At 45.0% G+C, this 22,714-nt stretch overlaps 1 protein-coding gene across 1 annotated transcript in view; it reads right to left on the bottom strand.

Moving 5' to 3' along the window:
* Positions 1–8,896: 8,896 nt before the first annotated feature.
* SETBP1 (SET binding protein 1) overlaps positions 8,897–22,714 on the bottom strand; it is a 436,393-nt gene continuing 422,575 nt past the window's right edge. Inside the window, exon 5 of the mRNA XM_060236218.1 lies at positions 8,897–10,923. Within this exon, the coding sequence (XP_060092201.1) occupies positions 10,382–10,923 (542 nt within the window). The 3' untranslated portion in view covers positions 8,897–10,381. The remainder of the gene's footprint in view (positions 10,924–22,714) is intronic.

The following is a 22,714-nucleotide window of genomic DNA, read 5'->3' on the forward strand; positions in this document are numbered from 1 at the left end:
CCTTGACAGCTGAGGTTTTTCATGTCTATTTGCCTGGACCCTTTTTAGTTGGAGATGCCAGGGATTGAACCTGGGACCTTCTGCTTCCCAAGCAGATGCTCTACCACTGAGCCACCATCCCTCCCCTTGACAGCTGAGGTTTTTCATGTCTATTTGCCTGGATCCTTTTTAGTTGGAGATGCCAGGGATTGAACCTGGGACCTTCTGCTTCCCAAGCAGATGCTCTACCACTGAGCCACCATCCCTCCACTGAGCCACCATCCCTCACATGGAATTATGTTGTCAAAGGCTTTCAAGGTCGGAGTCCATTGGTTGTTCTGGATTTTCTGGGCTGTGTGGCCGTGGTCTTGGCATTGTGAGACCCGACGTTTCGCCAGTAACTGTCACTGGCATCCTCAGAGGTGTAACCCAGCAAACTGGATTTCTCTCTGGGTCAATATTAGACCCAGAGAGAACTCCAGTTTTCTGGGTTTTCCTCTGAGGATGCCAGTCACCGTTACTGGCGAAACGTCACGTCTCACAATGCCTAGACCACGGCCATGCAGCCTAGAAAGTCTACAACAACACATATAATTGCACAGAAGAGTTATATGTGCAGGACTGGACGGCCTTGTACGGCCGGTTCATGGGTGCACACATCAACTCTGTTAGAAAGTATTGTGTCCCACAGCCATTGTAGAATATTCGCAAGGTTCGCGGGCAATTCATATTCAAGTTTGGCTGCTGGACTGGGCTGGGAAGGGTCTGTGGTTCAACAGCAGATTGCATGATTTGCACCCAGGAGGTTGCAGGTTCAAATCCTGGAAGAGCCAATTAAAACCAAGCCTCATTTTGGGCAGGAGCTGACAGAATCAGAACTCTGGAACCTCTAAATTTTATTGCACTCTTTCTTTCTTACCCCACCCCCCCAATACTTGCTTCTGGGCTCCATTGTTCAACCCCCTGTGAGAATTTTGCTGAACTCTTAAGATCTGACAAACTTTCTAATATTCCCCCCCACCACCACCACCAAAAATGGGAAAATAACTAAAACATAAAGCAGACAGACGGAAATCTTCATCGTGCCACTGTGGCCACATCGAAGAAAGTCATTGAAAAAGTATGACGGGAGTCAGGTTTTCTGATGACAGTTCTAATTCCAGAAGCATTTACAGGTAGATGCTGAGCGGATATAATTTAATACACCTTTTGGTGTGTGGCCTATGCAAATGGATTATGCTCCAGGCACCTCTTTTTCTATGAAATGACCCCGGATTAAAACCATCTCTGTTAAGAGGTGTTGGAAGAGGCCATTCTCTGCCTGAGACCCTGGGGAGAGCTGTTGCCAATCCACCCACCCCATGTTGGATCAGGTCAATGGCTCATCCAGTCCAACATTCTGTGTCACATAAGAACATAAGAGAAGCCATGTTGGATCAGGCCAATGGCCCCTCCAGTCCAACACTGTGTCACATAAGAACATAAGAGAAGCCCTGTTGGATCAGGCCAGTGGCCCATCCAGTCCAACACTCTATGTCACATAAGAACATAAGAGAAGCCCTGTTCGATCAGGCCAATGGCCCATCCAGTCCAACACTTTGTATCACATAAGGACATAAGAGAAGCCATGTTGGATCAGGCCAATGGCCCATCCAGTCCAACACTCTGTGTCACGTAAGAACATAAGAGAAGCCATGTTGGATCAGGCCAGTGGCCCATCCAGTCCAACACTCTGTGTCACATAAGAGAAGCCCTGTTGGATCAGGTCAATGGCTCATCCAGTCCAACATTCTGTGCCACACAGTGGCCAAAAACCAAGTGCCATCTGGAGGTCCATCAGTGAGCTCTGTCACAATTACCCCCTTATGACCAGCAAACAGGATTGATATGGGAAATGCTTGAGTGTGCCGAGTTTTTTAAAAAGTCCTCAACAGGTATCAGGGTGCTCTCTCTCTCTCTAATTGATTTAGATTTCTATTCTGCCCTTTCCTGAAGGTTCAGGGCGGATTACAACAATGGACCAATGGGGTGGCTTGGTAACAATGGACCAATGGGGTGGCTTGCCCAGTTCCACAAGGCCCGCAAGACAAAATTATTCCAGTTAGCTTTCAACTGAAATTGTCTATATATTAGCTTTAATGGATGCCTAAGAATACTGAACACCATCTGTAACTAAATAGTAATTAGCACCAAATTGTTTAAATGGTTTTAACTGTTTTAATTTAATGTTTCACTGTTCTATTGTGACTTTACTGTGTATTGTGAGCCGCCCTGAGCCTGCTTTGGCGGGGAGAACGGGATACAAATCGAATAAACTAAACTAAACTGTAATACAGTTTCTCATACAGCCCGAGCTGGCTTGCAGAGGCAATACTTGATCTGGATTGGTTCATTCCCACATGCATATTATTACCTGACACTTGAATCTGCAGGGCGAGGTCCCAATGTGTGCAAACTAGTCTGCGTTTGAATGAGCTGGCAATTGGGCCAAGAGAACACCTTCTCTTCTGAACTCAGCGCTTCCCCAAATTTCCCACCATTGTCGAAGAAACAGTCTCTCACTGCTTAACAATAGAACATTTCATTTTTAAAATCTTTTTCTTTTTTTCAAAAAAGAAAAACTAAAGCCCAGATTTATCCATGGCCACAAAAAGAGAGCTGGTGAGTTCATGCATGCATTTGTATCCCCAAAGCTACTAAACCCGTCGGTGATGTGAACCAGATGGAAAATAAGACAAAAGAATTCACAAGTCGTAGTAGACTGAATTGAATTCCTTTAATTTCACACAATGAATAACATATGAATAGGATTAACTTTTTTTTCCTTTTTCTGGTTTTTTTTTTTAATAGTTAAGTGCTCTATACTGTGCTAACCTGATTTGGTAGCGAAAACGGGAGTGTTTCCTTTTTAGAAAAAAATGTTTAGAAACCAACATCTAAAATCATGAAAGAGCATGACATCTTCGCATGCCGGATGGGCCTACCCCTCAAAGAACAGCGAGTCCATCTTCGTATTTTTTTTTTAAATGTACAAAAATGCGTCATGAATAAAAACCGTTACAAAAAGAACATTTCAAACAAATGTACAAGTTTTTTTTTTTGTCTTGCTTCTATATTCAATAAAATACAAATACATTTTTTTTGCTCTAAAATATGTTTACATACAATCAAAGGAGAACATGCAAATTACACGTTAAAAAAGGTTTTTAAAAACCACTTATGAGTACAAACTAAAAAGTAGCCAGCACGACTTATAGAACAATCTTGTGCCCCATCTGTTTTTTGTAGGATTTTTTTTTAAATTTTTGAAATACAGTTATATACATATTTAACACTTTGTGTGCATTCATTATTATTATTAATATTATTATTTAAGAAACGACTTTTAAAAAAAATAAACAATCCAATCAACAGGGGATTGTACCTTTTTTTTCACATTGACAAAATTGGCAGCTCTTTCCCTCTTTTTTCCCCCTCCCATCTTCTTTCCTTGGCTGAAATGTGCTTCTAATTCACGACCCCGATCCGAAGACTTGCCGCACCAGCTATTTTAAGAAGTTAGAGACATGCCTACAACTACAAGAAGGCTTCAAAATAATAATGTTATGCCAGTGGTGCTAACAGGTATACCGGTTTAGGATTGGGGGGTAAATCAGAAGAAATGGTTGCACCTTAATTATTTTTTTTTTCCGGGGGGGGGGGGGGGGAGAAAAATAAACAAATAAACCAAAATTTCTAATCTGCCTGTCGGCAATGGACCGCATTCTGGAGACATTCCCACTGGAGATCTGAAGAATATGTGCTCACCAGAATACAGATCTTGAAAGGATCCTGGGACTGGGTTTTGGTTAAGGGCCACAGCCCCGTGGTGGAACATTGGTTTTGCCTGCCGGAGGTCCCTGGTTCAATTCCGGGCATCTCCTTTTGAAAGGATCAGGTAATAGGTGATGTGAAAGACCTCCCGCCTGAGACCCTGGAAAGCTGCTGGTAGCTGGGAGTAGACCACTCTGACTTAGTAGAAGGCAGTGTCATGTGTTGGCCTGCCCTACCCAAACTGATTAAAATTCAGAGTAAGACTGGTTGGAGCCCTATAGCATCTTTAACCTTATGGATAATGTAATGGCGCAAAATACACATGGTGTCAACGTTTTTAAGACTGTGATTCATTTTCAATTTCATTGTTGAAGCATAAAGGTCAATTGCTTCAACATTTGTTTTTGCATTTCTATGACGCTTCCGTCGCGATTGCTTTCTGTTGGGCCTTTCTCCTTTCCTCTTGCCAGGAATGTGGCAAAATGTTATCATAATTTAGAGGGATTCTTTAACATATTAACATTCCATGAGCACATTAATATATTAATTCTAAGCCAAAAAAACCCCTACCCTGATCCAGCAAGGGAGTTCCACACGCAGGATTCCAAGTATCCAGAGCCCTCTCACAATACTATTGGTGGGGACTTGAACTGAGGCCAGATACCTAACGCTTGTTCACCTTCATACCAAATATTTTAACAACACTTGGTTTTGATGAGTGTATTTAGAGAATTTAAACATTTCCTCAACTAAATTTTAGAAAGAGAAAGAGAGCGAGAGAGAGGAAAGGTGTACGACAATTTTAAAACCCCTTATTCCTGAAACATTCTTGCATAATACCTTGAGTAGTGAAATTAAATTATTGACAATATGCACGGAATACATTCTTTTATAATATTATTCTGTCGGCGATTTATTATTGATAGGTTATATGAGATGCAAAGCACTAAAATTTCTGTTGCCACCTTACGGTGTCAGTTTACCCTTGTACAATTTAGACCGCTAATCTTTCGCTCCAAGCAGAGATCAACAGAAGTATGTGTTAGCCACTGGTCAAAACAGCCAATCAAGGATCACAGAGCTGTGTCGCTCTCATGATAGTTGGTTTTCAAGTTTTTGTGGAAAAGCAAAAATCTTGAAACCTATCTTGCAAGGCTTTTTTTGTGATTTTTTGGGGGATGGGGAGAAAGGAAGGAATCCAGTCTGAAGCCAATGGCTACGGCATATCTTTGACACATCTCAAAACACAAAGTTCTTTCTCTCTTGAACTCCTGCATCTTCCATAGAATGTCCAACCATGATTTATCGACATCAGTATAGTCTATTCCAAATGGCGCTGGGTCTCCAAAGTCTCAGACTACGGTCCTTCACATCACCTACTATATGCTCTTCACTGGAGATACTGGGGATTGAATCAAAGCAGATGTCTGTCCCCTGAGCCATGACTCCCCTCAAATGATTTTAGTGATAAACCATAAAACAGAATAGCATGAGAAACTTATTGTAGTATTTCAATATCAGCATTTATCACCTGAATGAAGAACGTTCAGATTTTATTAAAACAAGAAGGGCCATGGCTCAGTGGTACAGCACACACAAGATGCCAGGTTCATTCCTTGGCATACCTAGTGAAAAGGATCACATACTCATTGATGTGAAAGTCCTCTAACTCAGATCCTGGAGACCTGCTGCCAGTCAGTGTGGGCAATATCAACATGAACAGTCTAATGGGTTGACTCAGTTTATGGCAGCTTTATGGCTTGAGAGCCAGTTTGGTATAGTGGTTAAGTGTGCAGACTCTTATCTGGGAGAACTAGGTTTGATTCCCCACTTATCTGGGAGAACTGGGTTTGATTCCCCACCCTTCCACTGCAGAAGCTGGGTTCAGGTAGCCGGCTCAAGGTTAACTCAGCCTTCCATCCTTCCGAGGTCGGTAAAATGAGTACCCAGCTTGCTGGGGGGGGGGGGGGAAGTGTAGATGATCGGGGAAGGCAACGGCAAACCACCCTGTAAAAAGTCTGCCATGAAAACGTCGTGATATGACATCACCCCAGAGTCAGAAATGACTGGTGCTTGCACAGGGGACTACCTTTCCCTTTTTAGCCATAGCTCTCACAGAGCAGTCCTTGAAAGGGCAGCTTCTGGGAGAGCTCTCTCTCAGTCCCACCCACTTCATGGGGTGTCTATTGGGGAGGAAGGTAAAGGAGATTGTAAGTTGCTCTGAGACTCTGAGATTGAAAGGGCAGCTTCTGGGAGAGCTCTCTCTCAGTCCCACCCACTTCACGGGGTGTCTATTGGGGAGGAAGGCAAAGGAGACTGTAAGTTGCTCTGAGACTCTGGGTGAAGGTGGGGTACAAATCCAATATCATCTTCTTAAATGTAGTCTTGGAGCTTAGTGAGATGATCCTATACATATTTGCTTAGAAGTAAATCCAACTGTGTTCAGCGGGACCTACTTATCCAGTATTATTTTTTTGTCTTAAGAGTCATTTTGTGCGTTTACACCCCCCTTGGTGCATTGCTAAAGACAGGAAAGCTGACGTATCAGCTAGTCTCAGAAAGGAATATTTGTCAGAAGAATGATGTGACTCCAGACATTATGCAGTGGCAAACAGATGTTTCCTTCTGTACACCTGGCCAATCACAATTCCCTGTTATTGTGGAATATATATGACTGAAGCGCATTGTTGCATGCATGAACTGTTTAACTATTGTGCATGTGCTAATGTCAACAGCCGGCTTGTCATGTGGGTCACAGAATTATAGCACTGAAAGATGCTGGGTGGCTCTCCTTGCTGTTTAACAGGTTTTCAGAATGTGTGACCTACTAGACACGTTTAGTGATCCGGTCCACCAGGAGAACGATCAAGATGGGTAGCTGCGTTAGTCTGTCTGTAGCAGCAGAAAAGAGCAAGACCGATTTCGCACTAAGCTTGTTCTGGGTAGAGAGCCCTTTTGCCCCTGGGGCTTCTCGCCATTTTCGCATAAGCTGCTGAGAAGCTGCGAGTTGCCGTGCCCCTTTTCCGCAGCAAGCAGAAACTGCTTGTCAGAGTATCTCGCTTGATACGGAATAGCGGCACGCCAACTCATAGCTCCGGGGCAACTTGTGCGAAAATGGAGAGAAGTCCCAGGAGCAAAAGGGCTACCTGGAATAAGCATAGTGTGAAATTGGTCCAAAAGTCCAGTAGCACCTTAAAGATCAACAAAATTTGTGGTGGGTTATGAAAGCTCCTACCCTGACACATAAATGTTGTTAGTCTTCAAGGTGCTACTGGACTCTTGCTTTTTCTACTACCCGCCAGGGTTCGATTGACTTTCTGTTTCTTCCCTCCTTCCCTGGACTGTGATAATAAAAAATTCTGGACAAGTAAATGGGTGTTGGGCTGCCCAACTTTGCTTGGTGGGAGGTGGCTCATACAGATCTGCCATATGTTATGGTATGTGGCTGATGGCGTGATCAGGCAATTTTCAGCTGCGTAAATGCTATCAGGAAGCTCCCATGAGCTCCCATTTGCCATTCCTGCTTATTATATCATGATTTGTGTAGAACAATGTAATCAATGGTACAGTCTTAAAAGAAAAATCCTATCCTGGACAAATCTCTTCTCCTGAAGTTCACATTTCTCCACCGCATAGTCTCATAATCTGAAGCAGGGGTGGAATTCTAGCAGGCGCTCCTTTGCATATTAGGCCACACACCCCTGATGTAGCCAGTCCTCCAAGAGCTTGCAAAAAAGAAGCTTGTAAGCTGCAGGAGGATTGGCTACATCAGGGGTGTGTGGCCTAATATGCAAAGAAGCTCCTGCTAGAATTCCACTCCTGATCTGAAGTCAGGTGCAGATGTTGAAAAAAAAAAACTGGACTGTACAAGGGATGAAATGACAGAGGCAATCACTGATCTAATTATGGAGCTGAACAAAACAAAATCTGTTATGGGATGAGAAATTAAAATATGCTTGAGATAAATAGGTGTCAGAGCAGAATCTCTTGAGTCACCTGGCTAAACAGAGCGAAGAGATTATTGATGCTTCGGTGGAAAATAATTCCTTAGAGAATACCTTGGAGGAGGTCAGAAGAATGCTAGATGAACATTTAGAACTGTTGGATAAAGAAATTAAAAAACCCAAAACCTGAAGATATTTGCCAGCCAAAGATGAGGGTCCTTGAAGAAGGAGGTGCCAGAAAATTGAAAGGGGAAAAGGAAAAGGGTCATGTCCTCCCTTGGAGGGCGAGAAAGACCAATTCCCCACTAGTCTTTACGCTGTTCTTCTCCACGGGGCTTCCGTCAGATTTCACACTATCTGTCTTGAGGCTACAACTTGCTTCGCCTCTTCCGCGCAGCAAACAAGATCCTCTAAGAAGCGGTTTCTGTTTGCCACATGAAAAAGGCAAAGCAAGTTGCAGCCCCGGGGCAGATAGTGTGAAATCCGATGGACGCCCCGCAGAGAAGATTAGCATGAGAGTGGCGTAAGGCTAGTGGGGAATCAGTGAAAGAGTTTCCTACGCAGCCCAGCCAGGGTCGGTTTGGAAGTTTTAGCTGCTGCCTACAAAATTCCGAGCAGGAAGACTGAAGTGTTCTGATAAATAATGCAATTATGTTTTTTTAAAAAAACTTTTCCAACTTGCAATTAAGTAAGAGGAAGGAAACACATAAGAATCAGGGTGTGGACAGGGGTTACATTTCTTTTTAGTAATGCTATGCAGAGTTTAACAGTAATGAGATTTATTTCCTCCTCAGATCAGATTTGTAACTTAATGAATAGGGCTCTCCTTATCCAACTAAGGTGGATCAATGCAAGGATACTTGGAATAAATTTATGAAACAAGGGAAAGGAATTTGTTTAGTACTTGCTTTAAATTTTAACAACCAACTTGATTTTCATTAAAAAGAAAGTATTATCACTGCAATGTAATAACACATTCTTTAAAGGTCTTTGCATTTCAAAATAATATTAGTATTTTTGTTTTGGCTAAGGAAATGCTTCAGATACACATATATAGATATATCCAAGCTTAAAAAAATACTGGTGGCTAAAAGTACACTTTGAATTTGAACTGGACAATTGAAACTGACGGTTTTAAAAAGACAATTCGTCACACACAGTTTGTGTCCATGCAGACTTGATTTCCTTCATTTTTTTTTTATAATTACATTATGTACAAAAGAACAAAAAAAAATTATTTTTCAGTTTATTAAGGCAACCACAACTTGGAAAAAACTGTCCAAAGTGGCATTAATACAACTGCAGTGGTGATACCCTTTGAACGTTTTGATTATTATTATTATTATTTTAGATTAAGAACACTTATTCCGTTATTTGAATTTAAATGCTTGCGAAGAAATGTCAAGATTTTGTTCTCCCTCTGGTTTCATCTTCTATGTGGGTTAATTTTTTTTTTAACTATACTTGCTGTTGTTTTAATTAATTAAAGTCAAGGCATTGCTACACTGCTCGGATCCAGCAAGAGCCTACCGATGTTAGCAAGAGCCTACTAACGCCTGCAATCATTTTTGCACCCAGGTTTTCTTACAGACTTGGTCTTTTCAGCGAAAACTGTTGAAGGCATTGGTAGGCTCTTGCTAACATCGCCAATGGGAACGCGAAGTCACTATGTCGGAAGGCTTAATATTGTTTTTTTGCTTTTACTGTGAAACACTAAGCTATTCCATTGCTTTCTAGAAGAGTGCTCGGTAAAGTAGAACTCTGGTACTATTGCCTACGGCACTCACTATTTTCTTATTTGCATCGAATTATGGAGGCGAGGAAGGGAAAATGGTCAGATTCTGAACTAGCGAGTTCGATCCTTTGGGATCAAGTTGCCTGAAACCCAGTGAACATTTCTAAAACACCCATATAGAAACAAAAAAGACAAACATTGTCAAAGCAGATTAAAACCAAGAGAACAGCTGAGGAATCTACACACTCCTTTTTTTTTTTTTTTGTCACTGTTGTCGAAAAGCAAAAGTCCCAAATGCAATTTCCGTTCTGAGGATTGCCAATGTTTTTACCTGCAGGGGATCTTGCGCCTTTAAAACCACTGTGATAGGGACAACTTCCAACAAACATGAATTTTCCCACTGTGGCCCTGCACCAGTCGAAGAAGCTGCCCTGGCACCATTATCCCTCGCAACTACATCTATTGGAAGAGGCAAGGTCCTCTGTTCAGAATGACATTGACAATTCTCATAGGGATACCATCAGTCCCCACTGCGGATGAATCTCTAGTGACTTTGAGTGAACCCCCTTCTCCTCAGAGACACGAGAACCACAATGCTGATTTGCACCAGAAACTCTGCAATGCAGAACGCTACTTTTTTTTGGGGGGGGGGGGGAGTTGGGGAAAGAAATCTTCCTCTCCCTCTCCCGTAATCAACCTAAGGGATAATGCCAAAGATGTATCATTATTGTAATTATTATTATTACTGGTTGTTCCTATCTGAACTCTTCATGGCTGCTGTGCTACTGAAATGCAGAGCAAGTCTGATCCTGCGGTAGGTGTTGAACAGACCTGCCTAATTCTGCACTCCGGGCCGTGTTCCCGGGGTGCTAACTGTCCAGAACTGTCCTATGATCAGCCACATCTGCAACTAGGGAAGGCTTTCACTTTCACTTCCTCTAGTTTTCCGATGCCTCTTGACTTTTACTTCGTCATCCTCGTCCTCTGGATGTTGCTGTGATTTGTTTTTTCTTTTCCCCACTCTGGCTGTCCGTGGAGGGGGTGGTGGTGGAGGGGGAGGCTGCGTTGTCTCTCGGGCCATATGTACGACAGCTTCAATGGTGGCCATGATTGTATCTTGACTGACTGCTTGTTCCAATATTAAAGGGTTCAGCGTGAATCGTTGACCTCGTTTGCAAGGCAGGTCGACGCATTTTTCCAAAACTGGCATTTGGTCTCTGGAGTCTTCGTCAAATGAGAGGGGCTGCTTGCGGGGACGCCCTCTCCTCTTTTTGACAAAGTTATTGCCCGTCTTTGATTGTCTCTGTAGCCGCTTGGCTTTCAGGATTTTGTTCACGTGATCCAAGTTCTTTTTCGTGGAAAGGATCTTGGTGTAGTTGCACATCTTGCGCACCTCGCACTGGATTGCTTCGATCTCGCGGCGCTTGAAACGTTTCTTTAACGGTGAGATGGCTAAAGGGCAACAAAAAACAATGATCATTTCACTTCTGGAGACAACTGGATTGTCAGAGGGCTCTTCAAAATAGCTGCTGAAATACGATTAATGTAGGCTGATAAAAAGATTCCCTATGACTGGAGATTGTTAATAATAGCGGAAAGATGAAAAACGGCACACCATACAGAGAAAGAACTGCCATTTATATACTGTCTGTTAGCATGCCATTAATATCACCTTAGTAGACTGACTGAATTAATGAATGAAAATTAGTAACATACCGACAGCAAGACAACATTTCTGATTTCTAATAAAGATGGGCACAATCTACTTATAAGGCATGAATTCTCAAAACACTGACAATCTTGTCTCCTTCCAGAGGAGATATATTTTAAAATGTTTAAGATTTTATAAGTCGTTTCTCTGCTTAAAAGAAGACAGACAATTAATGAATTAATATTCTGCCCTTCCAAATACCATTTGAAATGGTTTATGAAGTCTGATTGCAAACATACGTAACATATAAAACCAACATTCTAAAAAAGAAAATCAACCGCATTCACTAAAAAAGAGTTTTTGGAGGGCAGCCATGTTGGTCTACGGCAGAACGGCTAGATTTGAGACCAGTAGCATCTTAGAGACCAATAATAAGAAAAAGATAAGAAGAAGATATTGGATTTATATCCCGCCCTCCACTCTGAAGAGTCTCACAGCGGCTCACAATCTCCTTTCCCTTCCTCCTCCACAACAGACACCCTGTGAGGTAGATGAAGATATTGGATTTATATCCCGCCCTCCACTCTGAAGAGTCTCAGAGCGGCTCACAATCTCCTTTCCCTTCCTCCCCCACAACAGACACCCTGTGAGGTAGAAGAAGATATTGGATTGATATCCCGCCCTCCACTCTGAAGAGTCTCACAGCAGCTCACAATCTCCTTTCCCTTCCTCCCCCACAACAGACACCCTGTGAGGTAGAAGAAGATATTGGATTGATATCCCGCCCTCCACTCTGAAGAGTCTCACAGCAGCTCACAATCTCCTTTCCCTTCCTCCCCCACAACAGACACCCTGTGAGGTAGATGAAGATATTGGATTTATATCCCGCCCTCCACTCTGAAGAGTCTCAGAGCGGCTCACAATCTCCTTTCCCTTCCTCCCCCACAACAGACACCCTGTGAGGTAGATGAAGATATTGGATTGATATCCCGCTCTCCACTCCGAAGAGTCTCAGAGTGGCTCACAATCTCCTTTCCCTTCCTCCCCCACAACAGACACCCTGTGAGGTGGGCGGGGCTGGAGAGGGCTCTCCCAGCAGCTGCCCTTTCAAGGACAACCTCTGCCAGAGCTACGGCTGACCCAAGGCCATTCCGGCAGGTGCAAGTGGAGGAGTGGGGAATCAAACCCGGTTCTCCCAGATAAGAGTCCGCACACTTAACCACTACACCAAACTGGATGGAGGGTTATAAGATTATGCCTGTGGTGGAGAGAGAAAGAGAAATTTTTCTTCCTCTCCCAAAATACTAGCTCGAGGGTGGTCCAATGAATTTGATGGGCAGTAGATTCAGGACAGAAAAGAAGAACATACTGCTTTACACAAAAAGTGATTAAAATGTGGAATTTGCTGCAGGGGGATGTAGTGACGGCCACAAGAATAAACTGCTTTAGAAGGGGATTTGATTGATTCATGGAGAATCAGTCTATCAGTAGCCATGGTGACTCTGAGGGGAACTTCCACATTCAGAGGCACTACTCTGAATCCTAGAGCTAGGAGGCAACATCAGGCCTTGGCCTTTATGGCCTACTGCTAGACCTCCAGAGGAACCGGTTGTCCACTGTGTGAGGCAGGATGTTGACCACTAGTCTGATCCAGCGGGGCTCTTTTTATGTTTGTATGAAGGTCTCGGCCTCTCTGCCCTGTTGTTGGCACTCTAGAGGAACTGGTTGGCCACTGTGTGAGACAGGAGGCTGGACTAGATGGACCACTGGTCTGATCCAGCAGGGCTCTTTTGATGTTTGTATGAAGGCCTCGGCCTCTCTGCCCTGTTGTTGGCCCTCTAGAGGAACTGGTTGGCCACTGTGTGAGACAGGAGGCTGGACTAGATGGACCCTCCCTGGTCTGATCCAGCAGGGCTCTTCTGATGTTCTTATGAAGGCCTCGGCCTCTCTGCCCTGTTGTTGGCACTCTAGAGGAACTGGTTGGCCACTGTGTGAGACAGAAGGCTGGACTATATGGACCCTCCCTGGTCTGACCCAGCAGGGCTCTTCTGATGTTCGTATGAAGGCCTCGGTCTCTCTGCCCTGTTGTTGGCCCTCTAGAGGAACTGGTTGGCCACTGTGTGAGACAGAAGGCTGGACTAGATGGACCCTCCCTGGTCTGACCCAGCAGGGCCTCTCTGCCTGTTGTTGGCCCTCTAGAGGAACTGGTTGGCCACTGTGTGAGACAGGAGGCTGGACTAGATGGACCCTCCCTGGTCTGACCCAGCAAGGCCTCTCTGCCCTGTTGTTGGCCCTCTAGAGGAACTGGTTGGCCACTGTGTGAGACAGGAGGCTGGACTAGATGGACCCTCCCTGGTCTGACCCAGCAGGGCCTCTCTGCCCTGTTGTTGGCCCTCTAGAGGAACTGGTTGGCCACTGTGTGAGACAGGAGGCTGGACTAGATGGACCCTCCCTGGTCTGACCCAGCAGGGCCTCTCTGCCCTGTTGTTGACCCTCCAGAGGAACTGGTTGGCCACTGTGTGAGACAGGATGCTGGACTAGATGGACCATTGGGGCTGATCCAGAAAGGCTCTTCTTATATGGTATGTGGCCCGTCTTAAGATTTTCGGGGTATGAGTTTCTGAGATGGTATCTGATTTTCCCTCTCAAAATCTCATACCCTGAAAATCCTTTTTTGTCTCTAAGGTGCTACTGGTCCTGGATCTAGTCATTCAAGGCCTGCTACTTAGAAGCTTTGACTCTTGAAATCTCATGCCCCGAAAATCTTGATAGTCACGAAGGTGAACTGGACTCGAATCTTTATAGAGCTATCAACAGCACATGGTGGCCAGGAACCAAAGTCCCACAGGTGGTGTTTTGCCCCCTCTTCCAGCAATGTCCCCCCCCCCCGAAGTTCCAATATGGTTATGGGATCCATCAGAGAATCATTCCATGAGATATGCCTGTGGAAAAAAATATTACAACTCTGCTTCCCTTTAACATTCTCATACGCTCGAGCAGTTTTCACTGGGGCATGGTAGATGTGGTTGGGGGTTCCTATTACCTTCGTTCTACGTGCCACAAAGGGAAAGAAGGTGAAGAAGAGGAGAGGAGATTGGCTTTATACCCCACCCTTCACTTACAATCTCCTTTCCATTCCCCTCCCCATAACAGACACGAGATAAGCAGAGCTGAGAGAGCTCGGACAGAAACGGCTCTTGAGAGGAACAGCTCTGCGAGAACTTGTGACTGACTCAAGGTCACATCGGCAGGTGTGGAATCGAACCCGGTTCTCCCAGGTGAAAGTCTGCACGCTTAACCACTACACCAGACTGGCTTAGGAGACTAAGACAGAAGGCAAAGCAGTCCCTAACTTGGTTTCAGATCCCATGGTCTTCTTCCCACATAAAATAACATTCACTACAACATTTAGCATTATGGCTGGGGGGAAGGAATCTAAAGCATTATGGCTGGGGGGAAGGAATCTATAGCATTATGGATGGGGGGAAGGAATCTATAGCAACCTCAAATGCCACCAAATATTACTTTTAAACTCTGGGGTATATTTTAAAATAACTCTTTAGACTGGACTACTGTAATGCCCTCTACATGGGGCTGCCTCTGTACCGAACCCGGAAACTGCAGCTGGTGCAGAAAGCGGCGGCTAGATTGCTGTTGGGGCTCCCAAAGTGGGAGCACATACAGCCGGGGCTGCGCGAACTGCACTGGCTGCTGGTTGTATACCGGATTTGCTACAAAGTGCTGGTTATTACCTTTAAAGCCCTATATGGCCGAGGACCTGCCTACCTTAGGGACCATCTCTCCCCATATGAACCCCAGAGAGCACTGAGGTCAGCTGAGAAAAACCTGCTGACCATTCCTGGGCCGAAAGAGGTGAAGCTACAAAGCACCCGTGACCGGGCTTTCTCTACTATGGCTCCACGCCTATGGAACCAACTGCCAGAGGAAATGCGGGCCCTGCGGGATCTTGAACAGTTCCACAGGGCCTGGAAGACTATCCTCTTTCGATTGGCCTTCACCGACCAAGAGGGTAACTGCTAAGGAATTCGCCTTTGTAAATAGCACCAGTATATTTTTTTTTATCAATTTTAGAATTTTAATAGATTTTAATTAAATTGTTAATGTAGTTTTTGTGTAATTGTTTGTATAACTAATGTATGGAATTGTGTTGTTAGCCGCCCTGAGCCTGCTTCGGCGGGGAGGGCGGGATATAAATAAAAATTGTTGTTGTTGTAGTTTTTCACAGCACCCTTACAAGAAAATTTTAAAAAATCAACAGCAGTAGGTTAAACATTCAAGTACAGTTGAATTATGTCCCGATACCTTGTCTGTTGTATGCTGGTGCTTCTAATAGAAATCAATTCATTTTTTGTATTCGCTTAGCACTACTTAAATGGAAATCATAGGATATTTTTGTAGGCATCATCTGCTTTGTGATGCGCCCCCCCCTCCGTATATTTCAAGAGAGGCAGCCGTCTATTTAAAAACTTGCAGGTAAGTAAGTTACTAGCTGTTTTAGATTGTGAAGAAAACCAAAAGGTTCCATACCTTCTCATGTCTTTCAGGTTTTTATGCACCCTTGGTGGTAAAGGTTGTAGAAACTGCAACCGTGCCCCATGGTGGTCCTACTGTTTTTTTTAAAAATATATTTATTTAGAAAATTTCTATGCCACCTAGGCAGCGCTGGTCCATGGACGCATGGCGCCCCCCCCGCAGCGCTGCAACGCAGCACCATGCTCCGTCTCACCCCCCCGGGTGCTGTGCTGAGACGCCCACCCGCCCCCTCCTTCTCCTCCTCCGTTCCTGTCCCATCGCTGCCCGCCTGCGAGATCACAGCATTGTGCTGGCGAAGCAAGGCGCGGGAAAGGACGGGTGGCTGCGGGCCCGCGGAGGAGGCAAGCAAACTAGGCACTCACCTGGGGCACTGGGAGAGGGGAGCCCAATTTGGCACCCCCACCCTCCCGGTGCCCTAGGCAACTACCTAGTTTGCCTAGTGGGCGAGCTGGCCCTGCACCTAGGGTTGCTAGGCCTGGCAACCGGTGGGTGACTGAGGGGGAGGAGTGAGCAGGGACAAAGCTGCTGGTGTGATGTTACTTCTGGGTGATTGAGGGGAGGAGTCGGCAAGGACACAACTGATGGTGATCCATGCAGTGGTCACCTCGAGATTGGACTACTGTAATGCCCTCTACTTGGGGCTGCCCGTCTCGAATCCGGAATCCACAGCTAGTGCAGAATGCGGCGGCCAGGTTGCTATTGGGGCTTCCCAGGTGGGAGCACATACAGCTGGGACTGCGGGAACTGCACTGGCTGCCAATAGTATACCGGATTCGCTACAAGGTGCTGGTTATTACCTTTAAAGCCCTATATGGTCTAGGACCTGCCTACCTTAGGGTCCGCCTCTCCCCACACGTTCCCCAGAAGGTACTTAGAACTGGATTTCAAAATCTGTTAGCAATCCCTGGGCCGAGGGAGGCCAAACGAAAGACCACTAGAGAGAGAGCCTTCTTGATAGCAGCCCCCTACTGGTGGAACCAACTGCCGGAGGAAGCGAGGGCCTTACGGGACCTTGCCCAGTTCCGCAGGGCCTGCGAGGCCACTCTCTTCCGGTTGACTTTTAACTGACACTGAGCCTGTACTGTAGGGAAATTGAAGAAATATTGTTGCCATTGAAATTGTACAACACCAAGGAGGCTAGCGCCAAAACATTTTTTTGACTGTTTTAATTATTGAACGTGAAATTTTACAATATCGTATGGATTCTAATTGTTTGCTGTGTGGTTTTATGCTGCGAGCTGCCCCTGAGTGGGGAAGGCAGGATAGAAATCAAATAAAGTAAATAAGTAAGTAAGTAAACGGTGTGATGTCACGTGGGGAAAGCCAGATATAACTACTTTCTAGGAATCATTGAAAACGCTTATGGTTTTACCACAGTTCCAGACAATTACTAGAGAAGAATGATGTCACTTCCGGGTTTTCCTGGAAGTGATGTCATGCTACTGGCTGAAAGCCATCTAGGACATGCCCCGCCTCCACCAGGGGCTAGCAACCCTAGTGCTACCTATGCAGAGAACTTGGTGGCTTAACAAAACGAAACATAATGAAAGCATAAAACTTACAAAACGAAAATAATAATGAAAGTCTAAAAGTTGTTAACAATTAAAAACCTAGCTTAAAATACTCAGCCGGCACATAAACAGCACAACATACCTAGCATCTTAGCACAACCCCCACACCATATAGTCTCCCTAAGAAAGAAGTCCAGTACTGAATGCCCCAGGTTAGATGGATTTGGTCAGATCTCAGAAGCTAAGCTAGGCTGGTCTTGGTTCATACTTGGATGCGAAACCACCAAAGAATACTGGGGTCGCTATGGAGAAACAGGCAATGACAAAGAAGATGAAGATATTGGATTTATATCCTGCCCTCCACTCCGAAGAGTCTCAGAGCGGCTCACAATCTCCTTTCCCTTCCTCCCCCCACAACAGACACCCTGTGAGGTAGATGAAGATATTGGATTTATATCCCGCCCTCCACTCCGAAGAGTCTCAGAGCGGCTCACAATCTCCTTTCCCTTCCTCCCCCACAGCAGACACCCTGTGAGGTAGATGAAGATATTGGATTTATATCCTGCCCTCCACTCTGAAGAGTCTCAGAGCGGCTCACAATCTCCTTTATCTTCCTCCCCCACAACAGACACCCTGTGAGGTGGGTGGGGCTGGAGAGGGCTCTCACAGCAGCTGCCCTTTTAAGGACAACTTCTGCCAGAGCTATGGCTGACCCAAGGCCATTCCAGCAGCTGCAAGTGGAGGAGTGGGGAATCAAACCCGGTTCTCCCAGATAAGAGTCCGCACACTTAACCACTACACCAAACTGGCTCTCCAAGTATTTCCAAACGTCTCTAGCCTTGAAAAACGTACAAGGTTGCTATCATTTGACCGCAACAAGACGGCACTTTCTACCACCTGTCTTTCTCTGCCTGAGATGTCTATGTACAGTAAATTCATAAGTATCTTATGAAACCAGGAAATCAACAACAAAAAAGTAGGCTTTGATTCCAGTAAAGGATAAAAAAAAAAAATTCCGTCCCAGTCGACCTAATTTCATGACGGTTCGCAACGTTAATTTACACCTTCCTGTTTGAGCCGTCCTTGAAGTGTTCCGAGGGCGGCCAAGATTTCGAGGAGGGCTCATTTATCGACTACCGGCTAGATTAATGGCCAGCGATCTAATTCGCGCTAGCTGCGTTGAAAGAATAAAAGTCACCTCCAAGTCCTTTTGAGAGATAATGTATCTGATGGAAAAAGAATACCACACACACACAAACACGCGTGCAATGAAGGGGCTTGCTTTTTTTTTTGAAAGTTTCGTCTTAAAAACATTCGCACGAAAATTCGGTACTGTTGTATTTCATTTTGTGCATATATTGTCTTATGCGTTGCTGTGATCCTTGGCCTCCGAAAAGAACTCGTTTAAACAAACCCAAGTTACAAGACAAGAAGCAGGAATGAGTCATAAACAAAACACAGACATATTCTCTCATATAAATAAGGATCTGCGTGTCCTGCCTTCCAAAGTCTGGTTTCCATTAATTATAAACAAACCGAACAAAAAAAGAAAGATCCATTGCATAAGACACACTCCATCCTGAGGAAAGATACTGTGGATTCTTGCACTCGCCCCAGCTGGGAGCTGATCTGGTACAGTCGTTAGAACAGGAGTGGCCAAACTGTGCCTCGGGAGCCACATGTGGCTCTTACACATATCGTGTGGCTCTCAAAGCCCCTACCACCTTGGAGAAGGCATCGGTCTATTTAAATCACTTCTCCAAGCAAAACCAGCCAGCAGCTTAGAGAACGCTTTTAAAGTTAAAGTTGCTTTCTTTCTACCTCCCCCACATTTTCCTTCCTTCCTTCCTTCCCTCAAACACCTAACGTTCATGTCTCGTGGCTCTCAAACATCTGACATTTATTTTATGTGGCTCTTACGTTAAGCAAGTTTGGCCACCCCTGGGTTAGAGTGTTGTACTGGAGTCTAGGAGACACGAGTTCAAATCCCTGCTGTGCTGTAAAACTCACTGGGAAACCTCTCAACCTGGGTAATCATAAGAACATAAGAACATAAGAGAAGCCATGTTGGATCAGGCCAACGGCCCATCAAGTCCAACACTCTGTGTCACACAGTGGCAAAAAATGTTATATACACACATACACTGTGGCTAATAGCCACTGATGGACCTGTGCTCCATATTTTTATCTAAACCCCTCTTGAAGGTGGCTATACTTGTGGCCGCCACCACCTCCTGTGGCAGTGAATTCCACATGTTAATCACCCTTTGGGTGAAGAAGTACTTCCTTTTATCCGTTTTAACCTGTCTGCTCAGCAATTTCATCGAATGCCCACGAGTTCTTGTATTGTGAGAAAGGGAGAAAAGTACTTCTTTCTCTACTTTCTCCATTCCATGCATTATCTTGTAAACCTCTATCATGTCACCCCGCAGTCGACGTTTCTCCAAGCTAAAGAGTCCCAAGCGTTTCAACCTTTCTTCATAGGGAAAGTGCTCCAGCCCTTTAATCATTCTAGTTGCCCTTCTCTGCACCTTCTCTAAAGCTATAATATCCTTTTTGAGGTGCGGCGACCAGAACTGCACACAGTACTCCAAATGAGACCGCACCATCGATTTATACAGGGGCATTATGATACTGGCTGATTTGTTTTCAATTCCCTTCCTAATAATTCCCAGCATGGCATTGGCCTTTTTTATTGCAAACGCACACTGTCTTGACACTTTCAGTGAGTTATCTATCATGACCCCAAGATCTCTCTCTTGATCAGTCTCTGCCAGTTCACACCCCATCAACTTGTATTTGTAGCTGGGATTCTTAGCCCCAATGTGCATTACTTTGCACTTGGCCACATTGAACCGCATCTGCCACGTTGACACCCACTCACCCAGCCTCAACAGATCCCTTTGGAGTTCCTCACAATCCTCTCTGGTTCTCACCACCCTGAACAATTTAGTGTCATCCGCAAACTTGGCCACTTCACTGCTCACTCCCAACTCTAAATCATTTATGAACAAGTTAAAGAGCATGGGACCCAGTACCGAGCCCTGTGGCACCCCACTGCTTACCGTCCTCCACTGCGAAGACTGCCCATTTATACTCACTCTCTGCTTCCTATTACTCAGCCAGTTTTTGATCCACAAGAGGACCTGTCCTTTTACTCCATGATTCTCAAGCTTTCTAAGGAGCCTTTGATGAGGAACTTTATCAAAAGCTTTCTGGAAGTCAAGGTAAACAACATCTATCGGGTCGCCTTTGTCCACATGTTTGTTCACCCCCTCAAAGAAATGTAACAGGTTAGTGAGGCAAGATCTTCCCTTGCAGAACCCATGCTGAGTCTTCCTCAATAACCCGTGTTCATCAATGTGCCTACTCATTCTGTCCTTGATAATGGTTTCTACCAACTTTCCCGGTATTGAAGTCAGACTGACTGGCCTGTAATTTCCTGGATCTCCTCTGGAACCTTTTTTAAAGATGGGGGTGACATTTGCTACCTTCCAGTCCTCAGGAATGGAGGCAGATTTCAATGAAAGATTACAGATTTTTGTTAGAAGATCCACAAGTTCAACTTTGAGTTCCTTCAGAACTCTCGGATGTATGCCATCCGGACCCGGTGACTTATTAGTTTTTAATTTGTCTATCAGTTGTAGGACCTCCTCATTTGTCACCTCAATCTGACTCAGGTCTTTCAACACCCCTTCCAAAATTAGTGGTTCTGGGGCGGGCAAAAAGTTCTCGTCTTCTACAGTGAAGACGGAGGCAAAAAATTCATTTAGCTTCTCAGCCATTTCCCTATCCTCCTTCAGTAATCCTTTTACCCCATGGTCATCCAAGGGCCCCACTGCCTCCCTGGCTGGTTTCCTACTTCTAATATATTTGAAGAAAGTTTTATTGTTGGTCTTTATGTTTTTTGCAATATGCTCCTCATAGTCCCTTTTTGCCTGCCTGATCACAATCTTGCATTTGATTTGCCACAGCCTGTGTTCCCTTTTACTAATCTCACTTGGACTGGTTTTCCACCGCTTAAAGGAGTCCTTCTTACCTTTTACAGCTTCCATTACTTTGTTTGTTAACCATGCAGGCCTTTTCTTATGCCTGTTTGTGCCTTTCCTAACTTGTGGTATGTATTTTATCTGAGCTTCTAGGATTATAGTTTTAAATAGCGTCCAAGCTTCCCCAAGGGTTTTGACCGTATGTACCTTTCCTTTCAGTTTCTTCCTCACATGCCTCCTCATCTCAGTGTATTTACCCCTTTTAAAGTTAAGCGTGGTTGTGGTGGTCTTTTTGGACAACTCCCTATTTATACAAACGGTGAAATCAATAACATTATGGTCACTGCTCCCAAGCGGCGCAATCACTTTTACATCTCTCACCAAATCTTGGGCATTACTTAGGACCAAATCCAGGATCGCCCCACCCCTGGTAGGTTCTGAGACCATCTGCTCCATAGCACAGTCATTGAGAGCATCAAGAAACTCAATCTCTTTCTCTCGACCAGAACACATATTGACCCAATCAATCTGCGGGTAGTTAAAATCACCTATTACAACACAGTTTTTACGTTTAGCCGCTATCTTTAAGCCTTCCATCATATTATAATCGTCCTCTCTCTTTTGATTTGGTGGGCGATAACAAACTCCCATAGTTAAATTTCCTTTTGGGCCCTCTATTTCAACCCAAAGCATTTCTAAAAGTGAATCTAATTCTCTGATCTCAGCCTTACTGGACCGTATATCCTCTCTGACATACAGAGCCACCCAACCTCCAACCCTTCCCTCCCTATCCTTCCGATATAGCTTATATCCAGGAATCACCGTGTCCCACTGATTCTCCTCATTCGCTCTCAACCAGATATTTCTCACAGGGTTGTGCTGAGATGGTAGGGGGGAGGACTATATAGGCCACTCCCCTCCCCCAGAACACATGAAATCATCTTATATGGCAGGTGTGGGGAACATCTGGCCAGAGCGCCATTTACGGCCCTCGAGATCACTTGGTCTGGCCCTTGGGGATTACTAGGCTGAGCCAAGCCATGTGGCAGCCTCCCTAGAGCCCGACTGGCCGGCAAGGATTGCGGGACCCAGCCATGCTGTACAGTGACCTCCCTGGGGCTCAGCTGGCCTGAAGGGATCACAGGGCCCAGTCGCACTGCACAGTGGCCTCCTTGGGGCCTGGCTGGCTGGCCAGGATTGCTATGGGGTCTGGAAAAGTCACTGTCACAGGTCAGGTAAATTTCCCTCTCATTTCTTTATTTTCCTTTATTATGCTTTCTTCCCCCATTTCTTTATTTCCCTTTCTTCCCCTATTTCTTTATTTTCCTTTATTACCCTTTCTTCCCCCATTTCTTTATTTCACTTTCTTCCCCCCATTTCTTTCCCTGCCTTCCTTCTGCTCTGTGGAGCTTGAGTGATGGGCATTGTGAAGGACTGCTGTGGGTATGTGGGTGCCATTAAAGGTCTGTTGGGAGCAGCTGCAGTTTCCTCATGGAGGGAGGGAGGGGTGTCAGGGCTCGGGGTGTGTGTGTGTGTGA

This window comes from Heteronotia binoei, chromosome 4 (assembly GCF_032191835.1).
Source record: "Heteronotia binoei isolate CCM8104 ecotype False Entrance Well chromosome 4, APGP_CSIRO_Hbin_v1, whole genome shotgun sequence".
NCBI lineage: Eukaryota > Metazoa > Chordata > Lepidosauria > Squamata > Gekkonidae > Heteronotia > Heteronotia binoei.